We start from the raw sequence: 23,626 nt of genomic DNA on the forward strand, positions 1-23,626 counted from the left end.
TACCTTGGGGTGCTGGGCTGCTTTAGGGGAGGAGGGAGGAGGGAGGGAGGAGGGAGAGGGAAGAGGGGGAGGGAGGAGGGAGGGAGGAGGGAGAGGGAAGAGGGGGAGGGAGGAGGGAGGGAGGAGGGAGAGGGAAGAGGGGGAGGGAGGAGGGAGGGAGGAGGGAGAGGGAAGAGGGGGAGGGAGGAGGGAGGGAGGAGGGAGAGGGAAGAGGGGGAGGGAGGAGGGAGAGGGAAGAGGGGGAGGGAGGAGGGAGAGGGAAGAGGGGGAGGGAGGAGGGAGGGAGGAGGGAGGAGGGAGAGGGAAGAGGGGGAGGGAGGAGGGAAAGGGAGGAGGGAGGGAGGATAAAATATTCTGGATTTTACCAGTGAACAGCGCAGCCTGCGGAATGGCCTCGCACAGAGGAACCAGCAGGGTGGAGAGGTCCGGCTGCGGGAGCCCCCGAAGTTGGGGGGCCTTGGCCTGCGGCCCCAGAGCTCGAGGCCCCCGAGCAGGGTGCCTGGGCTCAGCCTGCGACCCGCAGCCCCGGGACAAGTCCCGCGTGGGCTCTGGCTCCTCCCCGATCCCACTGCCCCCTGGCTGCACTCCCGTCATCTCCCAAATAAATGAAAGTCAAAGACAAGAGGGCTGGTCGGCTCTTGAGGGGAAGAGGGGAGGCCCCGAGCCCCGCGGCAGCGCCGCGTCCCCTCCCCCTCCATGCAGACTCCCAGCGGGACAACACGGGCTTTTATTGGAGTGCGTGGCCGGTGAAGGTTCACAGAGGAAGCGCCCGCCACCCCCCCACCCCCCCCACCCCCCCACCCCCCCCACCCCCGTCGCCCCATCCTGTCCCGCCCTGTCCTGTCCCCGCCCGACAGTCTCGCTCACCCTCTTGCTCCTGCAGCAGGACGGGGGAGCCGGTCCCCGGGCGCCACGGGACAGCGCAGCCTCCAGGAGGGCGGCTCATCCGAGTGACCCAGGCAGCTGCCACCTCCCTCCTCAGGACACCCTGAGTCTGAGACCAAAGCGGACCCTCCAAGAGCCTCAGGGTCCCCAGTGGCCGCCAGCCAGGAGCTCCCCGGAGCGGCATCACCGTGGCACCTGCCAAGCCGGGAAGCGCCCAGGTCCTCGGCCGCCCAGCAGTGCAGCCCAGGACGCGATCCAGTCCCACAGGTCTCCGGAGTCCCCAGGGTTAGGAGCCTTTCCTTAGCATGGCCTCAATCTGCGGGAAGCGCAGTCTGCGCGCCACCTCCAGGCAGCTCTCGCCTCGCTGCGAGACACAGAAGTCAGGGTCAGTCGTGCAGCCCCGCCCAGGCCCAAGCAGGGACTAGCCCCTCGGTGAGGACGAGAGAGCTGCGCTGTCAGCATGGGAGCCGGTTGATTCACCCCAACACGAAGCCGCCGCTGCTGAGAGGGCCCTCCGGCGGTGGCCTCGGATTCCTTTTTTTTAGGCTTTTATTTATTTATTCAAAGAGACCCGGAGAGAGAGGCAGAGACCAAGGCAGAGGGAGAAGCAGGCTCCATGCAGGGAGCTCAACCCGGGACTCAATCCCAGGACCCCGGGGTCACGGCCTGAGCCCAGGGCAGGCGCCCACCCCTGGGACACCCCCAGGACCCAGGCCCTGGGATTCTTACCTTGTTTTTGATGGTGGGGTCCGCCCGGGCCTCCAGCAGCAGGGGGACGAGCGTCTGGTTTTTCATCTGGCAGGCGTAGTGCAGCGGGGTACAGCCGGCCTGCAACACAGGGGCTCAGCGCTCGCCACCGCGGCGGGTGGCCCTCCTGGCCGGGACACCCCGTCCCAGGTTGCACGCCCAGCAGACGCTCCTGGTCCGCAGCGCCGCCCCCTCCCCACCACCCGACACACACGGGCCCATCCTCTGTGGGTGTTGACCCAAGTCCCCACAGCCTGCAGCAGGCAGCGGAGGTCCGCGGGGGGCGCAGCCCCAAGGGAGACCCCCAGGCCCGTGTTCTGGAACACCGGATCTGCCCTGTTCAGACTCGCTCAGAACAGCGGCGACAGATGACAGGAACTTCACCGCGGCAGCATTTGTGCTCCTCAGTTCCGCCTGGGAAGCAGCCAGACGACCGTGGCCTCAGCGTGCGGGCACACCAGAGATACCCCCCGCTCTGAGGTCCCCGCGGGTCCTGCCCGGGCACTCCCCTCCATGAAGCGGTGACACGCAAGGGAGCCCGGCTCGGAACCTCCCCGCGTGAAATAAAGGGTCCGATTACCGAAAGGCACGTGCACGGGGCACCTCGAGGTGGAAGGGAAAGGAGTGTGAGTGTGAGTGTGTGTGTGCGCATACACGGGAATGACATCGCGCAACCCAGACACACAGACACAGGGACGCAGAAAGACATCCCAGAGAAATCGGGGTCACAGGCAAAGCTCCAGACCTCCTGAATTTAAACGAGGAGACCAGGAAAAGGCCTCAGCACATCTCCTACGTCCTCTCTGGAGGGTTTTACTGATTCATGAGAGCGAGCGAGAGAGTGAGAGAGCAGGAGAGGGAGAGCGAGCCGGGATGCCACTGCCCCTGAGCCGGAGCCCAGACCCTGAGGTCATGACCTGAGCCCCCCCGGGTGCCCCCACCTAAGGGCTACCACCGGCTGCCGTGATACACTGCACGGCTACCTAAGGAAACGGTGGGGCACAGGAGCCATCTGCCCGAATCCATTCAAAAGTCCTATTTTAGATAGAAGAAAAAGCATGCATTTCATGAACTTATTCTCACATATTCACACACACTCATGCATGTGCACACGCACACACATATGCACATGCACACATGCGCACATGCGCACACATGCAGTCACATGCACACATATGCACATGCACAGACACCCACATACACACACCTACATGCACACACTCATGCATGTGCACGTACATGCACACGCGCACATGCACACACTCATGCATGTGCACACGCACACATGCACACACGCACTCGGAGCTCCCTCCATGTAAACACATGATACCAACAACCAAAACTAAGACGATGTAAATGAGCAATAGAAACGGGGTGGGCACATCTTCTGCACTGCAGAACAGTGGTAACACACGTGCACACACGCAGAGGCACACAACAGGAAATAAGTTAGGAACCGCAAAGAAAATATTGGTTCTCATCTACTCAAACTTCAACCGGCTACTTTTCCAATAAAGACCCGGGAAACCAAATAGAAAATGAGCAAATAAAAGCTCATAGAAATAAACATTGGATGCAGTTACGATGGTTGACGGGAGGCCGAGGAGCATGGGGTCGGGGCGGAAGGTAAAGACAGAGCCTCGTGCCTAGAACCAGGACGTGAGAGGCTGCTGCTGGGCGCCGGCCTCAGATGGCCGGCCGGCCTGGTCCTCGTCCCGCTGACCCGCCGTGACCCACCGAGACCCGCCAAGACCGGGGTCCTCTGGGCACTCCCTGCGGGCCGGGCGCCGCCAGCCTTGCGACGCAGGTCCCGTCAGTGTCCTCACCTCACAGGTGGCAAAGCTGAGAGTTGGGTGGGTTTGAGTGGGCACAACGCCCACCGGCACGGAGGGACAGGCCGGGTGACACAGACGCGTTCGGCCCCCGGTGTCTTAACGTCCCAGGATGGAAGTTCCTTAGCGGAGCCTGCATTTCCCCTAACTTCTCACCAAAGGCCGGAGGTTCCTTTAAAAATGTCCTCGAGGGCAGCAGCTGGGGGGCTCAGTGGATGAGGCTCCGGGCATGACCCCGGGGTCCTGGGGTCGAGCCCCATCGGGCTCCCTGCTTCTCCCTTTCCCTCCGCTGTCCCCTCCCCGCCCCCCGACTCGTGCTCCCTCTCGCTTACTCGCACTCTCTCTCAAATAGAAATAAAACAGAATCTTAATAGAAATAAAGAAAAAAATAAAAACGTCCCACAGCCGATGGAGGCTTCATCCCCATGAGCACAGCAGCAGCACCCCAACGGCTTCCAGGCCGCCTGCCTAGCAGCAGGAGCACAAAGAGAGAGAAAATGGGGTGCCAGGGAAGAAAAGGAAAACGCAGAAGTATCTAGAAAAATGCGGCAAGCGGCTTTGCAGGAGACGCACCCATGCGGGCAAACACCGACTCGAGTGTTTTTCTGGATGAGCGAGCGCAGGGACTTACGCAGTCGGTGGCGTTGACGTCGACACCGGCGTCCAGCAGCATTCGCACCAGGGCCTCGTTCTGCTTGGTCTTGGACACCTGCGACAAGCAGCGGGTACCGAACGGGTTCCTCGACGGGCATTGTCTCCGCTTCGTGCCTCACTTGTCTACTCAACGGGACTTACTGCAATCCCGACCCGTCTATGGCACTCCCCGTCCTGGAGCCGGGGAGCCCTCCCTCCTGGGCTGTCCCGTCACCCATCCCATCGGCTCTGCCTATGGCCCTGTGATCCCACGTGCGTGTCCGTGGTCACTCCACGGACCCGCTCCTCACGAGGCTCTAGCTCCCACCAGGCCGAGGGCTACCCCTGTCGGCCTCCCCGCCGCAGCGTGGGCTCGCGGTGGGCCCGGGACAGCACGTTGGGAGGGACTGGACAAGGAAGGAGATGAAGAGGCTCCTCAAAGCCCGCGTTTCCGGCCCAGTCCCCTGAGACTCAGCACGGGACAGTGCGGGCACCCTCCCAGCTGCTTCGGGGGCACAGGTGGGCCAGCCGCTGACCCCGTACGACGCCCCACCAGTTCCCTCCTCACCCTGTCATCCCACCACTCCTGCCCTGCAGCCCCACCCCTGCGGCAGCATCTACACGGGGTTTTCTCCTCCTCCTTTCTCTGAGGCAACGTAGGCCTTTTGGGTCCTTCCCCTGAAACGTCCTGTCCTGGCGCTTAGGCCTCACGCGTCACAGATGTGCAGCCCAGGCCCATGAATAAGCCTGACAAACGCACAGTCAGAGGCAGTCATTGGTCACAAGCAGTATTTCAACCAAGGCCTCCGGCTTTTAAGCATCCGACCGTCTTGGGGAGCAGGGTTGTGGGTCAACAGATCCTTGCTCATCACCCTTGTGATGGTTTCGGAACCGAACGGCCGGGCCCCCGTCAGCCCGGAGACTGCACACATTGCCAACGCTCCGGGCCGAACACGCAATTAACTGTTCAAGAACTTCCCCGGAGTATCAACAGATGATGTGTTTCTCAGTGACTTGTGATTTTTCTCTTTCCCATAAACCCAAGCATCATAATCAGCGTTATCGCAGTTAACTGGACTTCCTCAAATTCTGTGACACTTTTTTTTATTTTTTTAAAGATTTTATTTATTTATTCATGACATTTAAATACCCAAGGGGGTAATGACACTTCCCGCTGGAAGACTGTTCTGGAGAAAAGAGGTGATAAGGGAATTTTTTCTTAAAATTCAGGATTTTCTGCTTTCTTCAGAGGATGCTTAATCAAGGTTAATTTATTTTTCTAGTTATTTTTATTAGTTTATTTTCTGATTATTTATTTTACTACTGATTCACCTGGTCGGCTACCTTTCTTCTCACTGTAGTTCAATCACTGCGTTAGGCATACGCTGGAAAAGTCACGTTTAGGACACGAACCAAGAGCTTGTTTGGTCCCTGGTTCTCTGCCTCTGACCGGCCCAGGCAACCCAATGAGTCACAGTATTGACCCCCAACGCTCCCGGCGTGCACCCCGACCCCGCGAGCACCCAGCGTGCCACTCACCATCAGGAAATACCCAATAAGCAGAACGGGCATCAAGAGGATGATGAGTAGGTAATCAAAGAAGGTGAATCTCTTCTTCACAGCATAATGCAAGCAGTTTCTCCCTTTCTGAAAATTAAGAAAGGATTGTTTATTAATATTTGTCTCAGGTTTCACGTTTTCAGATCACCAAATCAAAGAGTTTCATCTCAAAAATAAATAAACAAATAAATAAATAATTTTTAAAAATTAAAAAATTAAAAAATTAAAAAAATTAAAGATTAAAAAAATTAAAAATTAAAACAATTTAAAAATTAAAAAAAATTTTTTTAAAAAAGAGTTCCATCTGTGGGCCACCTGGCTGGCTCAGTCGATAGAACATGCGACTTTTGATCTCAGGGTCATGAGTTCAAGCCCCATGTTGGGCAGGAGAGCTTACTTTAAAAAAAAAAAAAACTACATTATTGAAAAAAAAAAAAGTTGGTTTGTGCTTTTTATTTCTATGGTACCCATGGCAACTCTTTGTTTGGAGCGTGTCTGATTCACGAGACCACGTCTCCATTGACTGGGATGTCAAGCAGAGCACAGTCTGAAGAACAAGTCGGGGGGAAGCCACAGAGCGACAACAGTGACATACTCATCTTATTAGTCATCAAAAGATGAATTTTCAGGGGCCTCAGTGGCTCCTCAGCAACAACCGACCCTTTGTTTCAGTTCCGGTCCTGACCTCAGAGCCGCGGGATTGAGCCCCGTCTTGGGCTCCATGGGGAATCTGCTTGAGACTCTCTCTCTTCCTCACCCTCTGCCCTTCCTCCCATCACACTCTCTTTCTTGAAAATGAATAAATAATTTTTTTTAAAAAAGATGGATCCTGGGGCACCCAGGTGGCTCAGTGATTGAGCATCTGCTTTGGGCTCAGGGTGTGACCCCGGGATCCCGGGATGGAGTCCCGCGCCGGGCTCCCTGCATGGAGCCTGCTTCTCCCTCTGCCTGTGTCTCTGCCTCTCTCTCTGGATCTCTCATGAATAAATAAATAAAATCTTTTAAAAAAAAGAATTCTTACGTGCGTGTTAGTTTTGGGGGCAAAGCATTGAGATACAAATATAGGACTGAATTCAGTATGAAGTGCTATAGTCATCCCTGAACATCTATGGTATAGGATTATGCTTCCTGTGGTTTGTCGATGGGAAGATCTTGACCGCGTGGCGTACCTTCCCTGCTCTACACGCATATGCGCACCGGGCAAAGCATTGGGATGTGCAAATACATATCAGGTGATAGACTTAAGCTTCTAGAGGTTGTGAGGGATGTGAAACTTCAAGGTCTCATGACCAAACAGAGGGAGACAGAAATAAGCACAATAAAAATAACACAAACCAGGCCACGGTGACTGCAATGCCAACCAAGTCAATGTGAAGAGAGAGAAAGCCAGAGAGAAAAAGACTCTATGTTCCGCTTGAGGGAGGCACTGTTCTTAAATAAGAACACTTTTTCACTTTTTGTCTTTTTATTTTTATTTATTTTTAAGGATTACTTATTCCTGAGAGACACAGAGAGAGAGAGAGGCAGAGGGAGAAGCAGGCTCCATGCAGGGAGCCCGATGCGGGACTCGATCCCGGGACCCCGGGGTCACGCCCTGGGGTGGAAGCAGACGCTAAACCACTGAACTACCCGGGCGTCCCCTTTTTGTCTTTTTAATACCAAGGTATATATGTTCCCTGAAAAATTTTAAAAACTACGCAAGGATATAACGACAATTTAAAATCAGCCACTATCAAAAAATAAAATAAAATAAAATAAAATAAAATAAAATAAAATAAAATAAAATAAAATAAAATAAATAAATAAATAAATAAATAAAAAATAAAAATAAAAAATAAAATAAAATCAGCCACTTTCGAACAGCCCAGAAATATCTGTTGACATTTTGTCTGTATTGTCTTCCAGTCTTTTAAACTGCATCGTGTGGAATTTGAAACCGCAGGATCCTACCGCATAAGCAAAATCATATCTGCAGTTATTTTTCCTCAGTTAACAGTTAGAATGTGTGCATTTTCCGTGCCTTTTAACACTTCTAAACATCTGACTGTAACGGCTGCATGACTGTCTGTTGAACGGAGCTATTCTAATTGATTTACCAAACTCTACCTGTTGGACATTTCAAGATTTTAACTCTTTATTCTTACGAATTATACTGATAGGACGCCCTCATTCATAAGGTTTTGTCAACATTCCCTGATTCGTCCTTAGCAAGTCTCTAAAAGGATGATTGCTGACGTGAAAGGTATGAACGCTTGTTAAATCGTGCTCCGCTAAAACCATAAGGATTTAAACTTCCTTCCTGACCAACACTCAGTTTCCTTTTTTAATCCTGGTCAATTTGACAGGCCAAAGGGGAGAAAAAAAAAAAAGGAAAAAGTATATTTATGTTTTAATTGGCTTCCCGTAGAATTGCTGCTCTCTAGTAGGCATGCGTATATGAATTGCCCCAGAAATGTTTTAAGGCCTTTGTCTATTTATTACTTCTGAAAATACGTCGTAAACATAGACTTAAGAAATGAGAAGGCACCGGTTAAATTATTTATGTACCACGATCAGTAGTGGGGAAAAACTAAGATTACTCATTCAATATAAAAAATAGTGAAAGGGAATAAAGGAGAAAGGAGAAAAAATAAGTGGGAAATATCAGAAAGGGAGACAGAACATGAGAGACTCCTAACTCTAGGAAACAAACTAGGGGTGGTGGAAGGGGAGGTGGGCGGGGGGTGGGGGTGACTGGGTGACAGGCACTGAGGGGGGCACTTGACGGGATGAGCACTGGGTGTTATTCTGTATGTTGGCAAATTGAACACCAATAAAAAATAAATTAAAAAAAAAAAGATTACTCATTCAAAAACCATTAAACATGTTTTAAAAAATAGAAAATGTAAGCCAAAGCCTTGTTCTGATAAAATCTCTATTTTTCTAATGGATCCCTAGAGTCCTTTCCGAGCTGCTCATGATACCAGGGGGTCCCAGCAGGCTGGTTCAGGTTCTCTGCCTTCATGGCCCCCTCCCCGTGCTGACCCATGCTCCTCAGGGCGTGCTAGGGAGACGGTGTCGTACCCCACTACACCACGCTCCTGTTAGATTCAGTGCAGGCATAACTTGCATTTATTTTTATTTCTTTATCTATCTACTTATTTACTTATTTATTTGTTTGTTTGTTTGTTTGTTTTTACAATTTGCATTTAAACTCAACCAGGCAGAAAATAGTATTAAGTACAAACAAGAAGGTCCAGTAGAGATCCATTTTCCAAGAATATATTATGGATCCAAATGAGCTGGTGTTGGACTGACACGAAGGGGCCAGTGGGGTCCTGCCCCTGTTTGTCCTCACTGAATGTGTGTCAGTGGGAACAGGCCACTCGTGGTCATTAGTTATTTTTTTCCCTATGTATTCAGCGTCCTTTGAGTGTCGCTTTTGCTGTGAGGAGGACACTGGATGCTCGAACATGCTCCGACCGGATGCTCACAGCAATGGTCCTGAAGACCCACCTGCGGGAACCGCATCTGAGTACAATCTCTGTGCCTTCTGTGGGGCTTCAAGGACCCTCTGAGTCACGAGCCTGCTAGTCCTTGACAATCTCTTTCTGGCTTTCTTCAATCTTATAAGCAATCCTATAGGCAAGGTGTAGGCTCTTCTGGAGAACATTGACCCAGTAGCTAATGACATAGCACCGCCAGGTCACTATTTTTTTCTGGGAAATCTTTCTGTGACAGTGAGGGGGAGGAGCAGGGGAGGCAAGCGGAAGGAACAGCATGGGGAGGAGGAGGAAAAGAGAGGGAGAAGCTCTCACTAGTCAAGTGAGTGGACCATTACCTTTCTTTTCAGAAGCAGAAGGACGTAATTCCCCACAAAATACGCCTGCTGCTTGAGCTATGATTTCTTTGGCTTCTTAGCCTAATAGAATAGTACATGTCTGTCCCTCTAAAGTAAGGCCAAAAACAAAATGCTGGTGCCAGGAGCTCCGCGCAAGGAGCATGGCATCCATCACTGCCGTGCAGGGGGCGGATGACCATGGTCGACGGCTCCCTCCACTCACGTGTAATGGCCTCACCCGGTTTTTGAGGTTGACGTCAGCATTTCTTTTTAAAAGGAAGGAAACGATTCTCAGGTGTCCTCGCCTGCAAGCGCAGATCAGGGGGGTGTCTCCATTAAAGCCATCTCGCACGTTGATGCAGGCACTGTCTTCTCTTACCAGCTGCCACACCTGCCCAAAGTCGTTCTGGTAGGCCGCCTGGCAGATGGGCTGAGGGGGGACACGCAAAAGCAGAGTTTCAATACGGCTCTAACGAAACCCCCCCGTGAGAGGGGTCCTCACCCACCACTTGAAACTCAAGTGTTCCCAAGCTGTGATCGTAGATGACACGTTCGGTCTCCATCACTCCGCGGCTTGAATCATTTAGAAAGTGTTAGAATGAGCTTTGCAAAGCATGATGGGAGCCTAACAGCAAGACCGAAGCCGACCTCCCCTTGCCCCATGGGCACCCCCGGACCTCTGTTCTCAATGCCTCAGTTTCGGTTCCTTCCATCTGGGCTGCAGCCCTCGCGGCACCCCCGCACCGGACATCTTTGCCCCCGTGTCATCCCCCTCCCCATCCCCCCCTCCATCCCCCCTCCAGCTGCAGGCGAGCTGGCCCTTCAGGTCACCACTCAGTTCTCCCCTTATCAGGCCTTCCCAGGCCAGCGCTGGTTCCCCACAATTGCCACCTGTTGCTCTTTCCTAAGGATTCCTTATGGCGTGGCCCAGGCCGTGCACCGGGAGGGGCGGAGGCTCAGGCCACCCAGGCCCTCGTCACCCCATGTCCCCCGCCCGGGGCCCCAGAGGCCAACACTCCACATTCTCAGGCTGATTTTATTCAGAAGCATGAACCAAACCCGCCGCCCAGAAGGATGCACGGCCCACAGGTGGCGCTCAGCTGGTGGGATTTACTGCCCCTGTGCGTCCAGGCGGCTCTCCTGGGCGACAAGGCCGTGGCTCCTGTGCGGGCCGCCGCGGTCCGGGTCGGGGCACAGAGGCGCTGTCCAGCTGGGGAAGCAGAGGGACAGCGGCCGGAGGAGGGCAACACGCGCCAGCTGCAGCCCCAGACTCGGTGCTCTAGGCTCCGAGCTCGCCAAACACCATCGTCCCGAGCTTGTAGGGTTCACCCTTTGAGCCCAGGGCCCCACTGATAGAGCATCCTAAGGAAAGTCGGCTCCGCAGCAGAGGGAGGCAAACCTCTGGGCCCCAAAAAGACGTGAGCACGAGACACGGGTCCGAAAAGCAGCCCAAACGCACAATGACTCACGTCACCTTCCTGCCACCCTGGCGTCACCCCGGGAGCAGACCTGGTCACCAGCTGGGCTGCCACATGGGGCCCTGAGCAGCTGGACGGATGCGAGTCTGCCGGCAGCAAACTGGCCCAACGTCTGGTTCCGCGGCCACCGTCCTGCGGCCCGTGGGCAGATCTCTTTCCCTACGTGTGTCCGTGTCCTCAGTCACGAAACAGAGGAATGGGGCAAAAGTCGTTGTATGTTGTCACCCCATGATGGCCACACGCTGGACCTCAAGTCCCTCCCCAACTGATGCACCTTCCGCATCATCTGTAAGGCCAATGGGTGACCCTTTTTTAAAAAATCACGGCATTAAAATTAACCGAGCATTTCATGTCGTCATCCGGATTTCCAGCTGCTCTTAAGAAATTAAAGGCTTTCCAAAAAAAACCAAAACCTTAAAAGCCTTGACAGCCTGAGCGCACACCCGCAGGGGACACCAGAGGGGACACCCGGTAAGGGCCCTTGTGCTTGGGCTCCTGAGAATCTTTGCAGAGAAAGAGGAGGGAGGGGAAAGGGAGCTGGTCTGCCTTTGGGTGCTTCCTGGGGCCCCTGGAGTGACCGGCCTCGGGGTCTCTTGGGGTCCCTCGGGGTCCCTGCCGGCCTCCCCCAGCCCCGCACTCAGTCCTGGCCGTGCAGGGAGGCGTCCTCCGGGCTCATTAGCCTCCTCCCAGTGCCCAGCCATCCCAGAGAAGGTTCTGGGACTGCGTCAACCCCCAGCGTCCCCCAGCGGGCAGCCTTGGCTGAGCCCAGGGAGGCCGCCTGGAGGAGGAGGCTGCGGAGTGGGGGGTGGGGGGGTCGGGCAACCCGGCCCAGAGGGAACAGGTGCAGGGGTGCACGGTGATGGCGGTGCATCTGTACCCCCTGCGCTGCCCTGTGAGGCCTCAGGGCCCAAGGCCCGGGCTCCGTCCTCAGCAGGACCGACCCCGTGGGCAGCGCGCAGGCCTTGCCCTCCCCCACCCCCCCACCCCCGTGCCCTTTGTCACCCGGGCAGCCAGGCCGTCCTGACCCCAGGTCCCCCAGCCTCAGCTGCCCTGCCCCGTGCGCTCCTCCGCCATGGAGCAACGGCCCGGGGCCTGCTGGGCTGGGGCCTGCCCGGACCCTGCGCTGCTGCGTCCCCCGCACCCCTGAGCCTCTTGCCCCTGCACCCCTCATCCCTGCTTCCCTGCTCCCCTCGCCCCTCTCCCCTGAATCCCTGCACCCTCGCCTCTGGCCCCGGCGCGCCCTGTGCCCCTGCCATGAGCCACCTGCCCTCCAGCTGGTTCGGTGCCGTCCAGGGCCGCCTCCCTGCCTGCAGCACAGCCCCTCCCGCCCCGCGGGTGCTTCCCTGGGCCTCCGCCTTCTCTCTGCAACCAGACTGCGGCCTTGACCTGAGAGCCCACTCGCTGCTCCAGCGCAGGGGGCCTCAAGCCTGGCTAAGCAACAGGGCCCTTTGATTTTCTTAGATTTTTTTTAAAGATTCTATTTATTTATTCATGAGACACAGAGAGAGAGGCAGAGACCCGGGCAGAGGGAGAAACAGGCTCCATGCAGGGAGCCTGACCTGCGACTCCATCCTGGGACCCCAGGGTCACACCCTGGGCCCAAGGCAGGTGCTCAACCCTGGGTGTCCCAGTAACCTAGAGGGGAGACTGGAGCCAGGTGGGGGCGTTAGTGTCACATAAGAGGCCCAGGGAAGGTTGAGAACCTCAGCAAACTACTTAGGAGGGTGCCCGGGGAACAATAGTGGAGCCATGATGACCCTTATGCTAATATGAGGTGAGGAGCGGCAGAAACTCCAGAAACCAAAAAAAAAAAAAAGAAAAGAAAAAAAGAAACTCCGGAAACCTGGACCGTCAGGGACGAGCTTCAGTGTGCTTTACTTGTCCGACGTCTCCTGGCTTTCAAAATACCCCCAATCTGGGTGCTGGAACCCCAGGCCCAGCCACTTCGGGCCTCTCCCCCAGGCCCTCAAACTGAAGCAGTGGCTCTCGGGGACACGTGACGCCTGCAGCCTGCGGACGGGCAACTACGGATTCTGCGTCTATTATCTAACATGACCACGTTGGGGCGCGGGGCTGCGGAGGTGAGGCGTCAGCCCTCAGGTCATGGCCTCAGGGTCCTGGGATCCAGGCCTGTCTCTCCCTGCCCAGCCGAGCCCGCCCCACTGCCTGCCCCCTGCTGCACTCTCGTTCTCACTGTGTCTCTCTCTCAAATAAATAAATAAAACCTTTAAAAAAAAGTAATGGGGCTTCCCTGACTCCGGGCCTGGGGAGAGGTACCGCGGGTCCCTGGCGGCCTTCAGGGGACCCGGCGGGCTGCTCAGGAACCTGCTCGTGCTGAGGCTCCAGCCCCATAAAATGTCTTATAACAACTTCCAAGGAGGATTTGCACCCTTTGAAGCCAATGGATTCAGGTGGACCCGCGCACCGGGGAGGGTCTTCCCGGGAAACCTGGAGGGACGCCTCCCCGTCGGACTGCGCTACCTCAGGGAACGCGGCAAGGGTTTCCTTTTATTCCAACAACTGATCTCCAGCCTTTCTCTCTGAGGAGTCATTTCGTCCCACACTAGGGTTTGGAGACTTCTTAAGAAGTTCTTTCTTCCAGACAAATACAAAAGGCACAGAGTTTTTTTGTTTTTGTTTTTGTTTTAAAGGTTGTCTTAGGCTCCCTTAGCCCTTCTGTCCCATGAAGGAAGGCCCCAGAAAGGGCTGGACTGTGGGGACTCGTAGCAACGAGGAAAAATGGAGGCAGGGCGCACAGCTGCCTGTTTTGTGTTCTTTCTCCAACAAGATCTGCTGGAGACGAGCCGCGTCTGCCGCCAGGAGGCCAGAGGCGCTGCTCGCGGGCTCGGACCCAGGAAGCACGACGCCGGCGGCAGCAAGGGGAGAGAGCAGGAAAGCCTTCCCCCACCGAGGAGGACCAACGGGGGCTCTAGCCCCCAGGATGCAGCAGATCAGAAGCCCAGGTATCTCCCCAGCACCCCAGGCCTCCGAACATGTGAGGGCAGGGCCCGGAGGAGGTGAGGACGTGCCCCCCCTGCCAGACGAAGGCTAAGCGAGGGTGAGGAGGATGGTGCCGGAGCCCCGCAGCTTGGGCCATACTCAGAGGCAGGACGAGCTTCGGTCAGCTTCATGGGCCTCTAAATCCTGCAGAGACAGTAGCCCCGTGGCCCGCAGCTGGCCGAGCCGCTCTTACCCGCAGAACCTGCACCCGCCCTCGCCCGTCGGTCCCACTGGCTCAACGTCCAAGCTTCCAGTTCTCCACACACCCATCCCTCCGTCTGCGGCCCTCTCCCCCAGCTTCTGAAGACCGCCGTTCCTACCTCAGAACTCCACCCCAGTGTCCCTAACCCGGGGGGCCCTTCAGGTCAAAGAACCTGGGTGCACCGCTCCCCCCCTTATATCCTCATGCTTCCTTGATCTCATTGGCCACTATTTATATTTTTTTTTCATGTGTATATGTTCATTTTTAAAACTGGTAGCTCCAAGAGGCCAGGGTCCACTCTCATTTGGTTATCACCAGGTCCCAGAAGCTACCATGTGCCTGGAATATACTATGTGGTCGACAAATATTGTTGATTCAACAAATGAGGGAGTGAGTGAATGAATAAATATTTACAAAGTTTTGGTCTTGATTTCTGCTCATACACTCAAGTTATCATTTCCTTTTAAAAATGTGACTTGGAGTTAAAATTAGACCTGCCCTACGACCCAGCAATTGCATTGCTGGGGGTTTACCCCAAAGATACAGATGCAGGGAAACGCCGGAACACCTGCACCCCGATGTTTCTAGCAGCAATGTCCACAATAGCCAAACTGTGGAAGGAGCCTCGGTGTCCAGTGACAGATGATGGATAAAGAAGCTGTGGTCCGTGTATACAATGGAATATTCCTCAGCCATTAGAAACGACAAATACCCACCATTTGCTTCGATGTGGAGGGACCTGGAGGGTATGATGCTGAGTGAAATAAGTCAATCAGAGAAGGACAAGCATATGGTCTCATTATTTTGGGGAATATAAATAATAGTGAAAGGGAATAAAGGGGAAAGGAGAAAAAATAAGTAGGAAATATCAGAAAGGGAGACAGAACATAAGAGACTCCTAACTCTGGGAAACGAACTAGGGGTGGTGGAAGGGGAGGAGGGTGGGGGGTGGGGGTGACTGGGTGACGGGCACTGAGGGGGGCACTTGACGGGATGAGCACTGGGTGTTATTCTGTATGTTGGCAAATTGAACACCAATAAAAAAATAAATTTACTATTAAAAAAAAGAATGAAACAAAAAAGAAATGTGACTTGATGCATTAGCATTTGTAAAATACTTAAATAAGGAAAGAATTGAGAAACCAAATAGAGCGGAAGCCCCATGGTGCTGCTTTTTTCTGAATACGTAATGCCAAAACTAGGGGTTCAACATGGAGACAAAGTAGAAGAAGCTGGTAAGATCGCGAAGGAGGCGTTTTGTTTCCATCATCTCTGCCCTTTCTTCTCTCGTATCGCAGAATAACACGACACTAAACCCAACCTCACCCTGCTGTCTTCTTTTATAAAGCCCCATGGAGTTCCTGGTGTGGTCAGTACTGAATTATAAGTTTTCTTGACTTCCAGTCCAATGGCCTTCCCATTGCCAATAGCTCTCACCCCATCTCCTCTTGACTCAACCAGCTCTCCCCAAAAACCCTATTTAACCTCCATTTATCGTTAGACCTTTCCAAATCTAAAGGGAAACATCATTCTGATGTTATTTTCAAGACATCCCCTCCCCCCCCAGCCAGTAGGGTCAAGAGTCCACAGAAGAGTCTACATGTCTCTTAAGTATGGATTCCTGACACCTTGGAATTGAGTTCTTACACATCTTCCTTCCTTCCAAGTTGTGTAATACTTTGCAGTGCAGTACTGGTCTGCAGGGTACAAGTGGACCGTAGCGCTCTGCTACCTGGATTCAGCGTTCCCTATCCTCTCCCTCGGAGAAACAGGTGACAGTGTATCCTAGTGGGGAAGAGTACTGGCAGAAAGCAGAGGGGTTAAGACCAACTCATTTATGGAATGTGGTGTCCCTATTGAGAAAGTAAGTGGGCAAAGAACCGAAGTGTTCATCAGTGGTGAATTTCCCTGAGTAGACGAACACAAGTCTCCTCTCCCAGCCCCCAGTCTCTAGCCAGGAAGTGCTTTTAGTTGCATAACCCTGGGCAAGTTACTTAAACTACCTTTGCTTCAATGTTTTCATTTGTAAAAAAAAAAAAAAAAAAAAAAAAAAGACAATAATAGTGATTCTCTTATATGGTTGCTGTAAGTATTAAATCAGTTAATACACATGAAGTGCTTAAACATGACCCCATATATATAACAAGCCCTAATTAAATGTTTCCTGTGATTGTAAATAGTATGAACAAATATGTGTGATAAGGACTTAAATGAGTCAGCCCTGCTTGAGGGCCCAGCTTCCTTAGCAGGGATTGGTTATTCCAATCTAGGTTCTCTCACTGAGCTCTAACACACCCTCTGTTCAGACGCCAGGACCAACCTGGGAATGCTTCCTTACTCTCTCCTTCTTTCTTAAAAACATATTGGGGGGCACCTGGGTGGCTCAGTGGTTGAGCGTCTGCCTTTGGTTCAGGGTGTCATCCTGGGGTCTTGGGATCGAGTCCCACATCTGGGTCCCTGCATGGAGCCTGCTTCTCCCTCTGCCTGTGTCTCTGCCTCTCCCTCTCTCTCCCTCTCTCTCTCTCTCTGTCTCATGAATAAATAAGTAAAGTCTTTTTTAAAAAATAGATAAATAAATAAAAATATACTGGAAACATCCTAAATGTCCACAGATAGATGAATGGATAAAGGGGTGGCATACACACACACAATGGAATACTACTCAGCCATAAAAAAGAATGAAACCTTGTCATTTGCAATATGGATGGACCTCATTGAGGACATCATGCTAACTGAAATAACTCAGAGAAAGGTGAATACCATCTGATCTCACTTATGTGTGGAATCTAAACAATGTCAACAGGAACAAAATAAAATCAACAACAACTACAAAATCCAGGGCATGAGAATAGATTGGCGGCTGCCTGGGGTGAGGTGGAAGAGGTAGAAGGTGCTAAATTGTTGAAGAGAGTCAAAAGGTACAAATTCTGAGTTATAAACGAATAAATCATGGGGACGTAATATATGTCTGGAAGTAGCTAGGAGAATAGATCTTGAAAGTTCTTGTCACAAGAAAAAAGTGTGTAAGGATCTGTGGTGATGGACGTTAACTGACCTCAGTGTGGTGATCATTTTGCTACAAATACAGGGTCATTACCCTATACATCTGAAACTAATATAATGTTATGTCAAGCATTCCCCAATACATGTGTGCATGTCTATATATACAGAATATGGACCCCAAATCCATCCCGGCATAATAATTATTTTGAGCTGAAGGCAACTGAGAAGAAGCAGATTTAAGGAAAGCTCTCTGCCTTCCTCCTATTTAGCTAAAAGCATGACATAAATTTGTGAAGGAAATTCCCTGCCAGGAAGAACAGAGGTTACCCTTGTCAGCCCAGAGAAGGCATCAAGGGAATCAACATAATAAAATGTACTAAGTAGCCCTTGTCTTCCATTAGCGCCACATTATATTTCACTTCCACAGTTTGCCACCCTAGACACTCAAAGCCCTTCTCCCGTGTCTGATCGCTCCTCTGATCACGCATCGTCTTTCTGTTGAGATGTTGCAAGATCCCAAGTACTAATCACCCTGGTGAGTTACCCATCGATGAATGCTCCCACACGTACGCACAATGCCTGTGCTAATAAATTTCTGTTTGCTTTTATTTTGTTAATATTTCAGTTGTCAATCTAACTTGCAGGGTTCCAGGCAATCAACCCGAGATAAGAAGAGGAACAAAGAATTTTCTCCTCCCCTACAGCTCTAAGGAAAAATGACAAGCCTACATTCCCAATCTAGAAAAGCTTCTCACACTCAAGGTGGGAGGTGGAACTTTACTAAGTTGTTTTTTTGTTAAAAAAAATTTTTTTTGTTAAAAAAATAGGTGCCTTGGTTAAGAGTACACGTATCCTGATGAGCACTGAACGATGTGTGGAACTGTTGAATCACTGCATCGTACACCGGAAGCTAATAGAACAAACCCGGTATGTTAACTAGAGTGGAATTAATTTTTTTCCATAAAGGTGCTTTTGGCAGTATAGGACCAAGGGATGGGGCAGGACTGGCTCACTCTTGCCCTGTTTTTCTTTATAGCTAGGAAGCACAGAGCGACTGACACGGGGCTCTGAAAAGAGAAGAAAAGAGAGAAAAGAGAGCGGTGCACACATGACAGATGAGTAGGTTATGTTTTCATATTTGAGGGATTACTCCAGAGCTTCTCAACCTCTTTAAAATTGGAGATGAGAGAGTCTCACAAAAGGTCAACCCCCCCAACCTTCTGCATCAGGACCCCCCCCCCCAGGGTAAGAGTAAACTGTTTTTTTTTCTTTTCCATTTACAGGTAATTCCCACTCCCACATGCAGCGACAGTTGCAGCTTATAGAAAGCGAGCTAAGCTTTCTTCTGCTCTAAAAGGACCCACTTCTCTTCAGCACTTACAACCATTGCTGGAGCCAGATTACTCCAGTCCTAGGTGTGGAATAACACAATGTCAGACTAGGTATCAAGAAGGTGGTATCCGGGGATAATAGGTATCTTCAAAAACTTCGGTGGAATTGGTGCAGCTCTAGAACCCACTGCCTTGGACACCATGACTCGGTCAATAGAAAATGCAAAGTGTCTAAAGCCAGCCCACAACCCAGAGCCCCTGGGACAGACCTTCCTGAGAACGTCCTCCTACTAGCCCAGGATCCCCCGGCATCAGCTGTTGCTGGGGAGGAATGAGACAGCAAAATAAACACCTCCATGCCACAAACAGCATCCTCGACCCAACTGACACTATGGAAGATTTAACCTTTATTCCTCATACAAACCTGCCACTCAAGCTAGGTTTTCCAATGCTTTTACTATCCTCAGTGGTGGCTACTTCTACCTTAAAAAGAAAGAGGAAGGAGAAGGAGGAGAAGAAAGAAGAAAGAAGAAAGAAGAAGAAGAAGAAGAAAACAGAGGAGGAAGATGAGGGGGGGAGAGGGAGGGGGTGGAGGAAGAAGAGGAGGAGGGGAAATAGTAGTGGTAGTTGATATCAACGGGGAATTCTGCAAGTTGAGAAACTATTTGCCAAAAAGGGAAACAACTATCTCCTTTCCAGAAATGGACTTCCCGGGGGTCCTGTGTGTCCCGTTGTTGTTAGCAGAGGGAGTAGACAGTGTAGAGATGGAAGGGCCTGGAATCCACTTCTACTTGTGGTGTGGAGTTGCATGGTCGCAACATCTGTGTCAACACTACCTTAGACTACCTGGGATCAATATTAATTAGGAACTTTGAACAATGACCAATGAGCTTGTAGGCATGTTAGGGATTTTTATTTTTATTATTTTTTAAAGATTTTATTTATTTATTCATGAGAAACCCAAAGAGAGAGAGGCAGAGACACAGGCAGAGGGAGAAGCAGGCTCCCTGCGTGGACCCCGATGTGGGACTCCATCCCGGGACCCGGGGTCACGTCCTGAGCCAAAGGCAGACGCTCCACCACTAAGCCACTCAGGGATCCCCGTGTTAGGGATTTTTAGGGGTGCATGTATGCATGTGTGTTTGCACGTGTGTGGTTGTTGAATTTGTCTTTAAGTATAGTAAATTCCAAGTCACTTGGTCCTCTGTATATTTGAAAATTAAAGATTCATTCCATTTCTGGGGATATTCACACTGATACTGGAGGGGTTCAGAGTAGTCTCCCCAAAATATGCCACTTTGGCATGTGAACTCTTTTTTAGCTAGAAGCAATCAAGATCCCACATGCTCAAGAAAAACTTATGCCCTCTCCTTAACTACCAAGAAGAATTTAAATTAGGGGTCTCTCCCAGAATGAGAGTTTTTACCAGAGAGAAATAGTATCTGAGTGATCGTGTGTGGGGCAGGGCACACGTCTAATTGCCAAATATCTGCTCTGCTTTTTGCCTGTGCTTTGGCCTCCTCTCTTAAATTTTGGGCCCCTCTTCCAAGACTTAGCTCAGGAGGGCTCGTGTCCCTCATCTCACCCTTCTGCCTTTAAACTCTCTTGTACGTAGGGTCCCCATATGTACAAAATTCAATTCAATTTTCTCCCATCAATCTATCTCGGGTCAATTAAGTTCTTAGATGAGTGTAGAGGAAAATTTCCTTCTGCGCCGGCAGCAATACTTGTAAATAATTCAACGTATCTTACTTCGCCTTGACTCAACTCACTGCCTGGCAAAGAACAATTGTTCTAAGTTGTTGTTGTTGTTGTTTTTAACTTAATTATTGCAATCTGGCTACTCAAAGTGTGGTCGAGGGACTGACAGCATGAGCATCAAGGAATTGAAATGCAAATCTTCAGCCCCATCTAGACCAACAGAACAAAAATCTGCATTTGAACAAGAGCCTTGGGTGATCTGTACTCACATTAAAATTTGAAGAGCCCTCGCCTAGAGCAATATTTCTCTCCCGGGGTGAATCCACCCCTTAAGGGAGACGCAGCTGGGATGCTCCCCTAAAAACTAAGTCCCTGGACCCCACTGCAGACCAGACCGAGTGAAACAGACCGTCTGGGCTGGGGGCTCGCGACATCGCATCAAACAAGTTCCTCTCTTTTAGGTCCCTCATCTGCAAGCCCTCTAGAGTCTGAGAACCAGCAGTGCAGTAGCGTTTCAGAAAACTGCACGTGTTGTCAGTTCGTACGTATGATCGCGTCACCCAGATAAAGCCTTTGAGCAAGACATACGTAGAATTTTAACCTCCTCAAGGTTGGGTTGACTATAGAGACTCAATGACTCTAGTCTCTCTGACTAGAGGGAGGCTGGCACACATACACGCACCACGGGCATTAGAAATGATTGCAAGTGCAGAGAAACTGCCTTTGATATGAGGAGAAGAACCACCTTGGGAGGTTCTGTTGAGCATTTGGAACGAAATGCAGACTAACAGGTCAATTCTGTCAGAGAGAAAAGGGAGTAAAGGGTGAACAATGACGTGATTACACCTCTTACAATCTAGTTGACGTGTTGCTTGTGCGCCTCCGACACACTACTACAAATTGATTTGATCCTAATAGGTTATTTTCAATTCAGGGGAAGACATTTTTGTATTCGTCAGATGTGAAAAGCAAAAACTCAAGCTATCAAAAATATATCCTGCATGGATACCCCTCCCATGCGGGGGTAATCTTTATTTATAATTGCTGATAGTGAATCGCTTTTCACATGCCAGGCTGAAAGCTGTCACTCCGTCTATGCGGTTCCATAGAAGAGCCAGTCTACTTCTGTATGGTTAGAAAATCCAATTGGGGGGCGCCCGGGGGGCTCAGCGGTGGAGCGTCTGCCTTCGGCCCAGGGCCTGATCCTGGGGTCCTGGGATCGAGTCCCGCATCGGGCTCCCTGCATGGAGCCTGCTTCTCTTTCTGCCTGGGTCTCTGCCTGGGTCTTTCTCTCTCTCTCTCTCTCTCTCAGGAATAAATAAATAAAATCTAACTAAAAAAAAAAAATCCCGTTGGGTACAATTTTCACATTCCCTCTGGAAGTTTGACATCAGAAACATGACTCCATTAATTCTATTTTCATGAGTTCCCGCACAACCCAGATGACCCCCACAAACGTCTGGACTTTGTGACATATATATATTGTACTGTTCTCCGCTTCGACCTAGCTAGAGCTTTAGAATCGCGAAATAATTTGCCTTAAAATACTAAATACATCAAAAAGATTTCGTACACAGCATTTGGCTTTGACTTAACATTCTCACAGAAAGCCAAACCAGAAAAGGACACATTTTTTAACAGAAGCAGGAAATCATATTAGAAAAGCAAGAGCAATTCTCAACACCTTTGGAAACTTTTTTCCAGAAAGGTCACATACCTCGGAGTATAGGATCCCCATGCTGGTCCTTCACAGATTTGTGCCACCTCTACAGCTTCTTGAATCTTCTGGCAGGATTTCTGATTCACATAAAATCCTTCCCAGCCAAGGGACAGATCCCTAGCAGCCCCGGCCCGTGGCTCGTCCTCTGTCCCCACACCTGTGAGTATTCTTCAGCAACACGGGGCGGCGATGCGCCTTCTGGAGAACCCAGCCCAACGAACACAGGCATTGGTTTACAGCGTAATGACCTAAGTGTGCATCATCCAGTGTTACAAACCCGAGGAACCGGTTTCTGAGTCATATTTGCTCCGCCAGTGGTGACATGAAGAAAAAAAGGGAGCAAAGTCAAGGGGGAAAGGGAAGTTCTCCCTCCGGCAGGAAGGACCCAGGGTTCAAAATAAAGTGCTGGGTTTAAGACATTTCCTTATTGAAATCTAGTTTCCAGTGGCTATTGAGAAAGGCTATGGGTGACCAAACCCACTTGTTAGAACCTGGTCCATCTTGACTTTCATGAAAAATAATCCTCGAGAGGTGCCCGGGGGGCTCAGTGGGGCAAGGAGCGGACTCCTGATTTGGGGTCAGGTCCTGATCTCAGGGTCCATGCTCAGCACGGAGTCTTCCTGAGACTCCCTCCCTTTCCCCCTGCCCCCACCTCCAGCTCAAAAAACAAGAGAGGAAAAGACTCTTCAAAACTGTCACTATGGATTATGTGCAATCTTTAAGCACAGGGAAGGTTATTTGCTTTTCCCTGATGGTCCTGATTAATATAAACAAATTAAGGTAAAAAAAAAACTAATAAATGAAGGTCAATCTTTAAGCTATATTATTTTAAATACATAAAGGTGTTCACTTTCAAGGGCGTTTTGAATAAAGCTTGAGTGACTCAACTTGAAAAAACCAGACTCAAATCCCCCCCCCAAAAAAAAAAAACCCCACAACTAGTCTCTTTGAAGAATCGGTCCCATTTATATCCTACTTAATTATCTTTAAATGTTTATTTTTTTTATTTATTTTTTATTTTTTTCTCTTTTTTTTTTCTCTTTTTTTCTTTAAATGTTTAAATTATACTTCCGGTATCACTATATTTAATTTTCTTTAATAAGCACTTTGATTCTGAAGCTAACAAGAAGCACTTCCCCGGCTAACATGGGCTTGTAGAGCTAATAAACTTATTAACACAATAGATATTAAGTTGTCTTAAATATCCTAACACCACTTATAACAAGAATCACATACTTCACCTTGAACCTGGCTGTAGGCCCAACCTTGCGGGAGTTTAAGAATTAACGATTCTGGGTTTCCAGGATGCACGCAGGTTCCTGGGTCTCCCGTGAGTACACACGAGTACACACTGGACTTGGTTGGTCCTTCTCTTGCTAGTCTGTCTCTTATTACGGGCGTCTCGGCTGCAGGCCTGGAGGGAGAGGCCGGGCTCTTGTTCCTCTCCACCATCTGACCCTGAGAACAACTCACTGTAATTACGGAAGAGGAGCTGCTTCGCTGTACAAGTGACAGAAAAACAAACCCATAAAAGAGAAATCGGCTCATTGCAATCGGTAAAAACCCTGCAGGCCCTTGAGGGTCACGGGTGGTTCACGGGTGGTGACGCGGCCCCCAGGCAGCTAGGCCACGTTGGGCAGCTACAAACAGTAGATCTGAATTTTGGGTAAAGTTCTGAAATACCCCACGGGGCGTGCTCATACCAAATGATTGT

The 23,626-nt window shown here is 50.8% G+C and overlaps 1 protein-coding gene across 4 annotated transcripts; it reads right to left on the reverse strand.

The window, feature by feature from the left end:
• Positions 1-270: 270 nt before the first annotated feature.
• ANKRD22 (ankyrin repeat domain 22) lies at positions 271-23,293 on the reverse strand. 4 transcript variants are annotated; one of them, XM_041728423.1, is made up of 7 exons: positions 23,154-23,285; positions 21,910-22,110; positions 9,701-9,907; positions 5,637-5,744; positions 4,096-4,173; positions 1,615-1,713; positions 271-1,249 (listed from the first exon to the last, which is right to left on the reverse strand). In XM_041728423.1, the coding sequence occupies exons 2-7, from the start codon at positions 21,928-21,930 to the stop codon at positions 1,172-1,174; spliced, it is 591 nt and encodes a 196-aa protein (XP_041584357.1). In that variant the 5' UTR covers positions 21,931-22,110; positions 23,154-23,285; the 3' UTR covers positions 271-1,171. The 4 variants fall into 4 exon arrangements, 2 of the variants coding, with proteins under 2 accessions (XP_041584357.1, XP_041584358.1); XM_041728424.1 differs by having other exon boundaries at positions 9,716-9,907; positions 23,154-23,279; XR_005983701.1 differs by having other exon boundaries at positions 1,211-1,249; positions 1,615-2,046; positions 23,154-23,293.
• Between the last annotated feature and the right edge of the window lie 333 nt (positions 23,294-23,626).

The sequence above is a fragment of the Vulpes lagopus genome, chromosome 14 (assembly GCF_018345385.1).
Source record: "Vulpes lagopus strain Blue_001 chromosome 14, ASM1834538v1, whole genome shotgun sequence".
NCBI lineage: Eukaryota > Metazoa > Chordata > Mammalia > Carnivora > Canidae > Vulpes > Vulpes lagopus.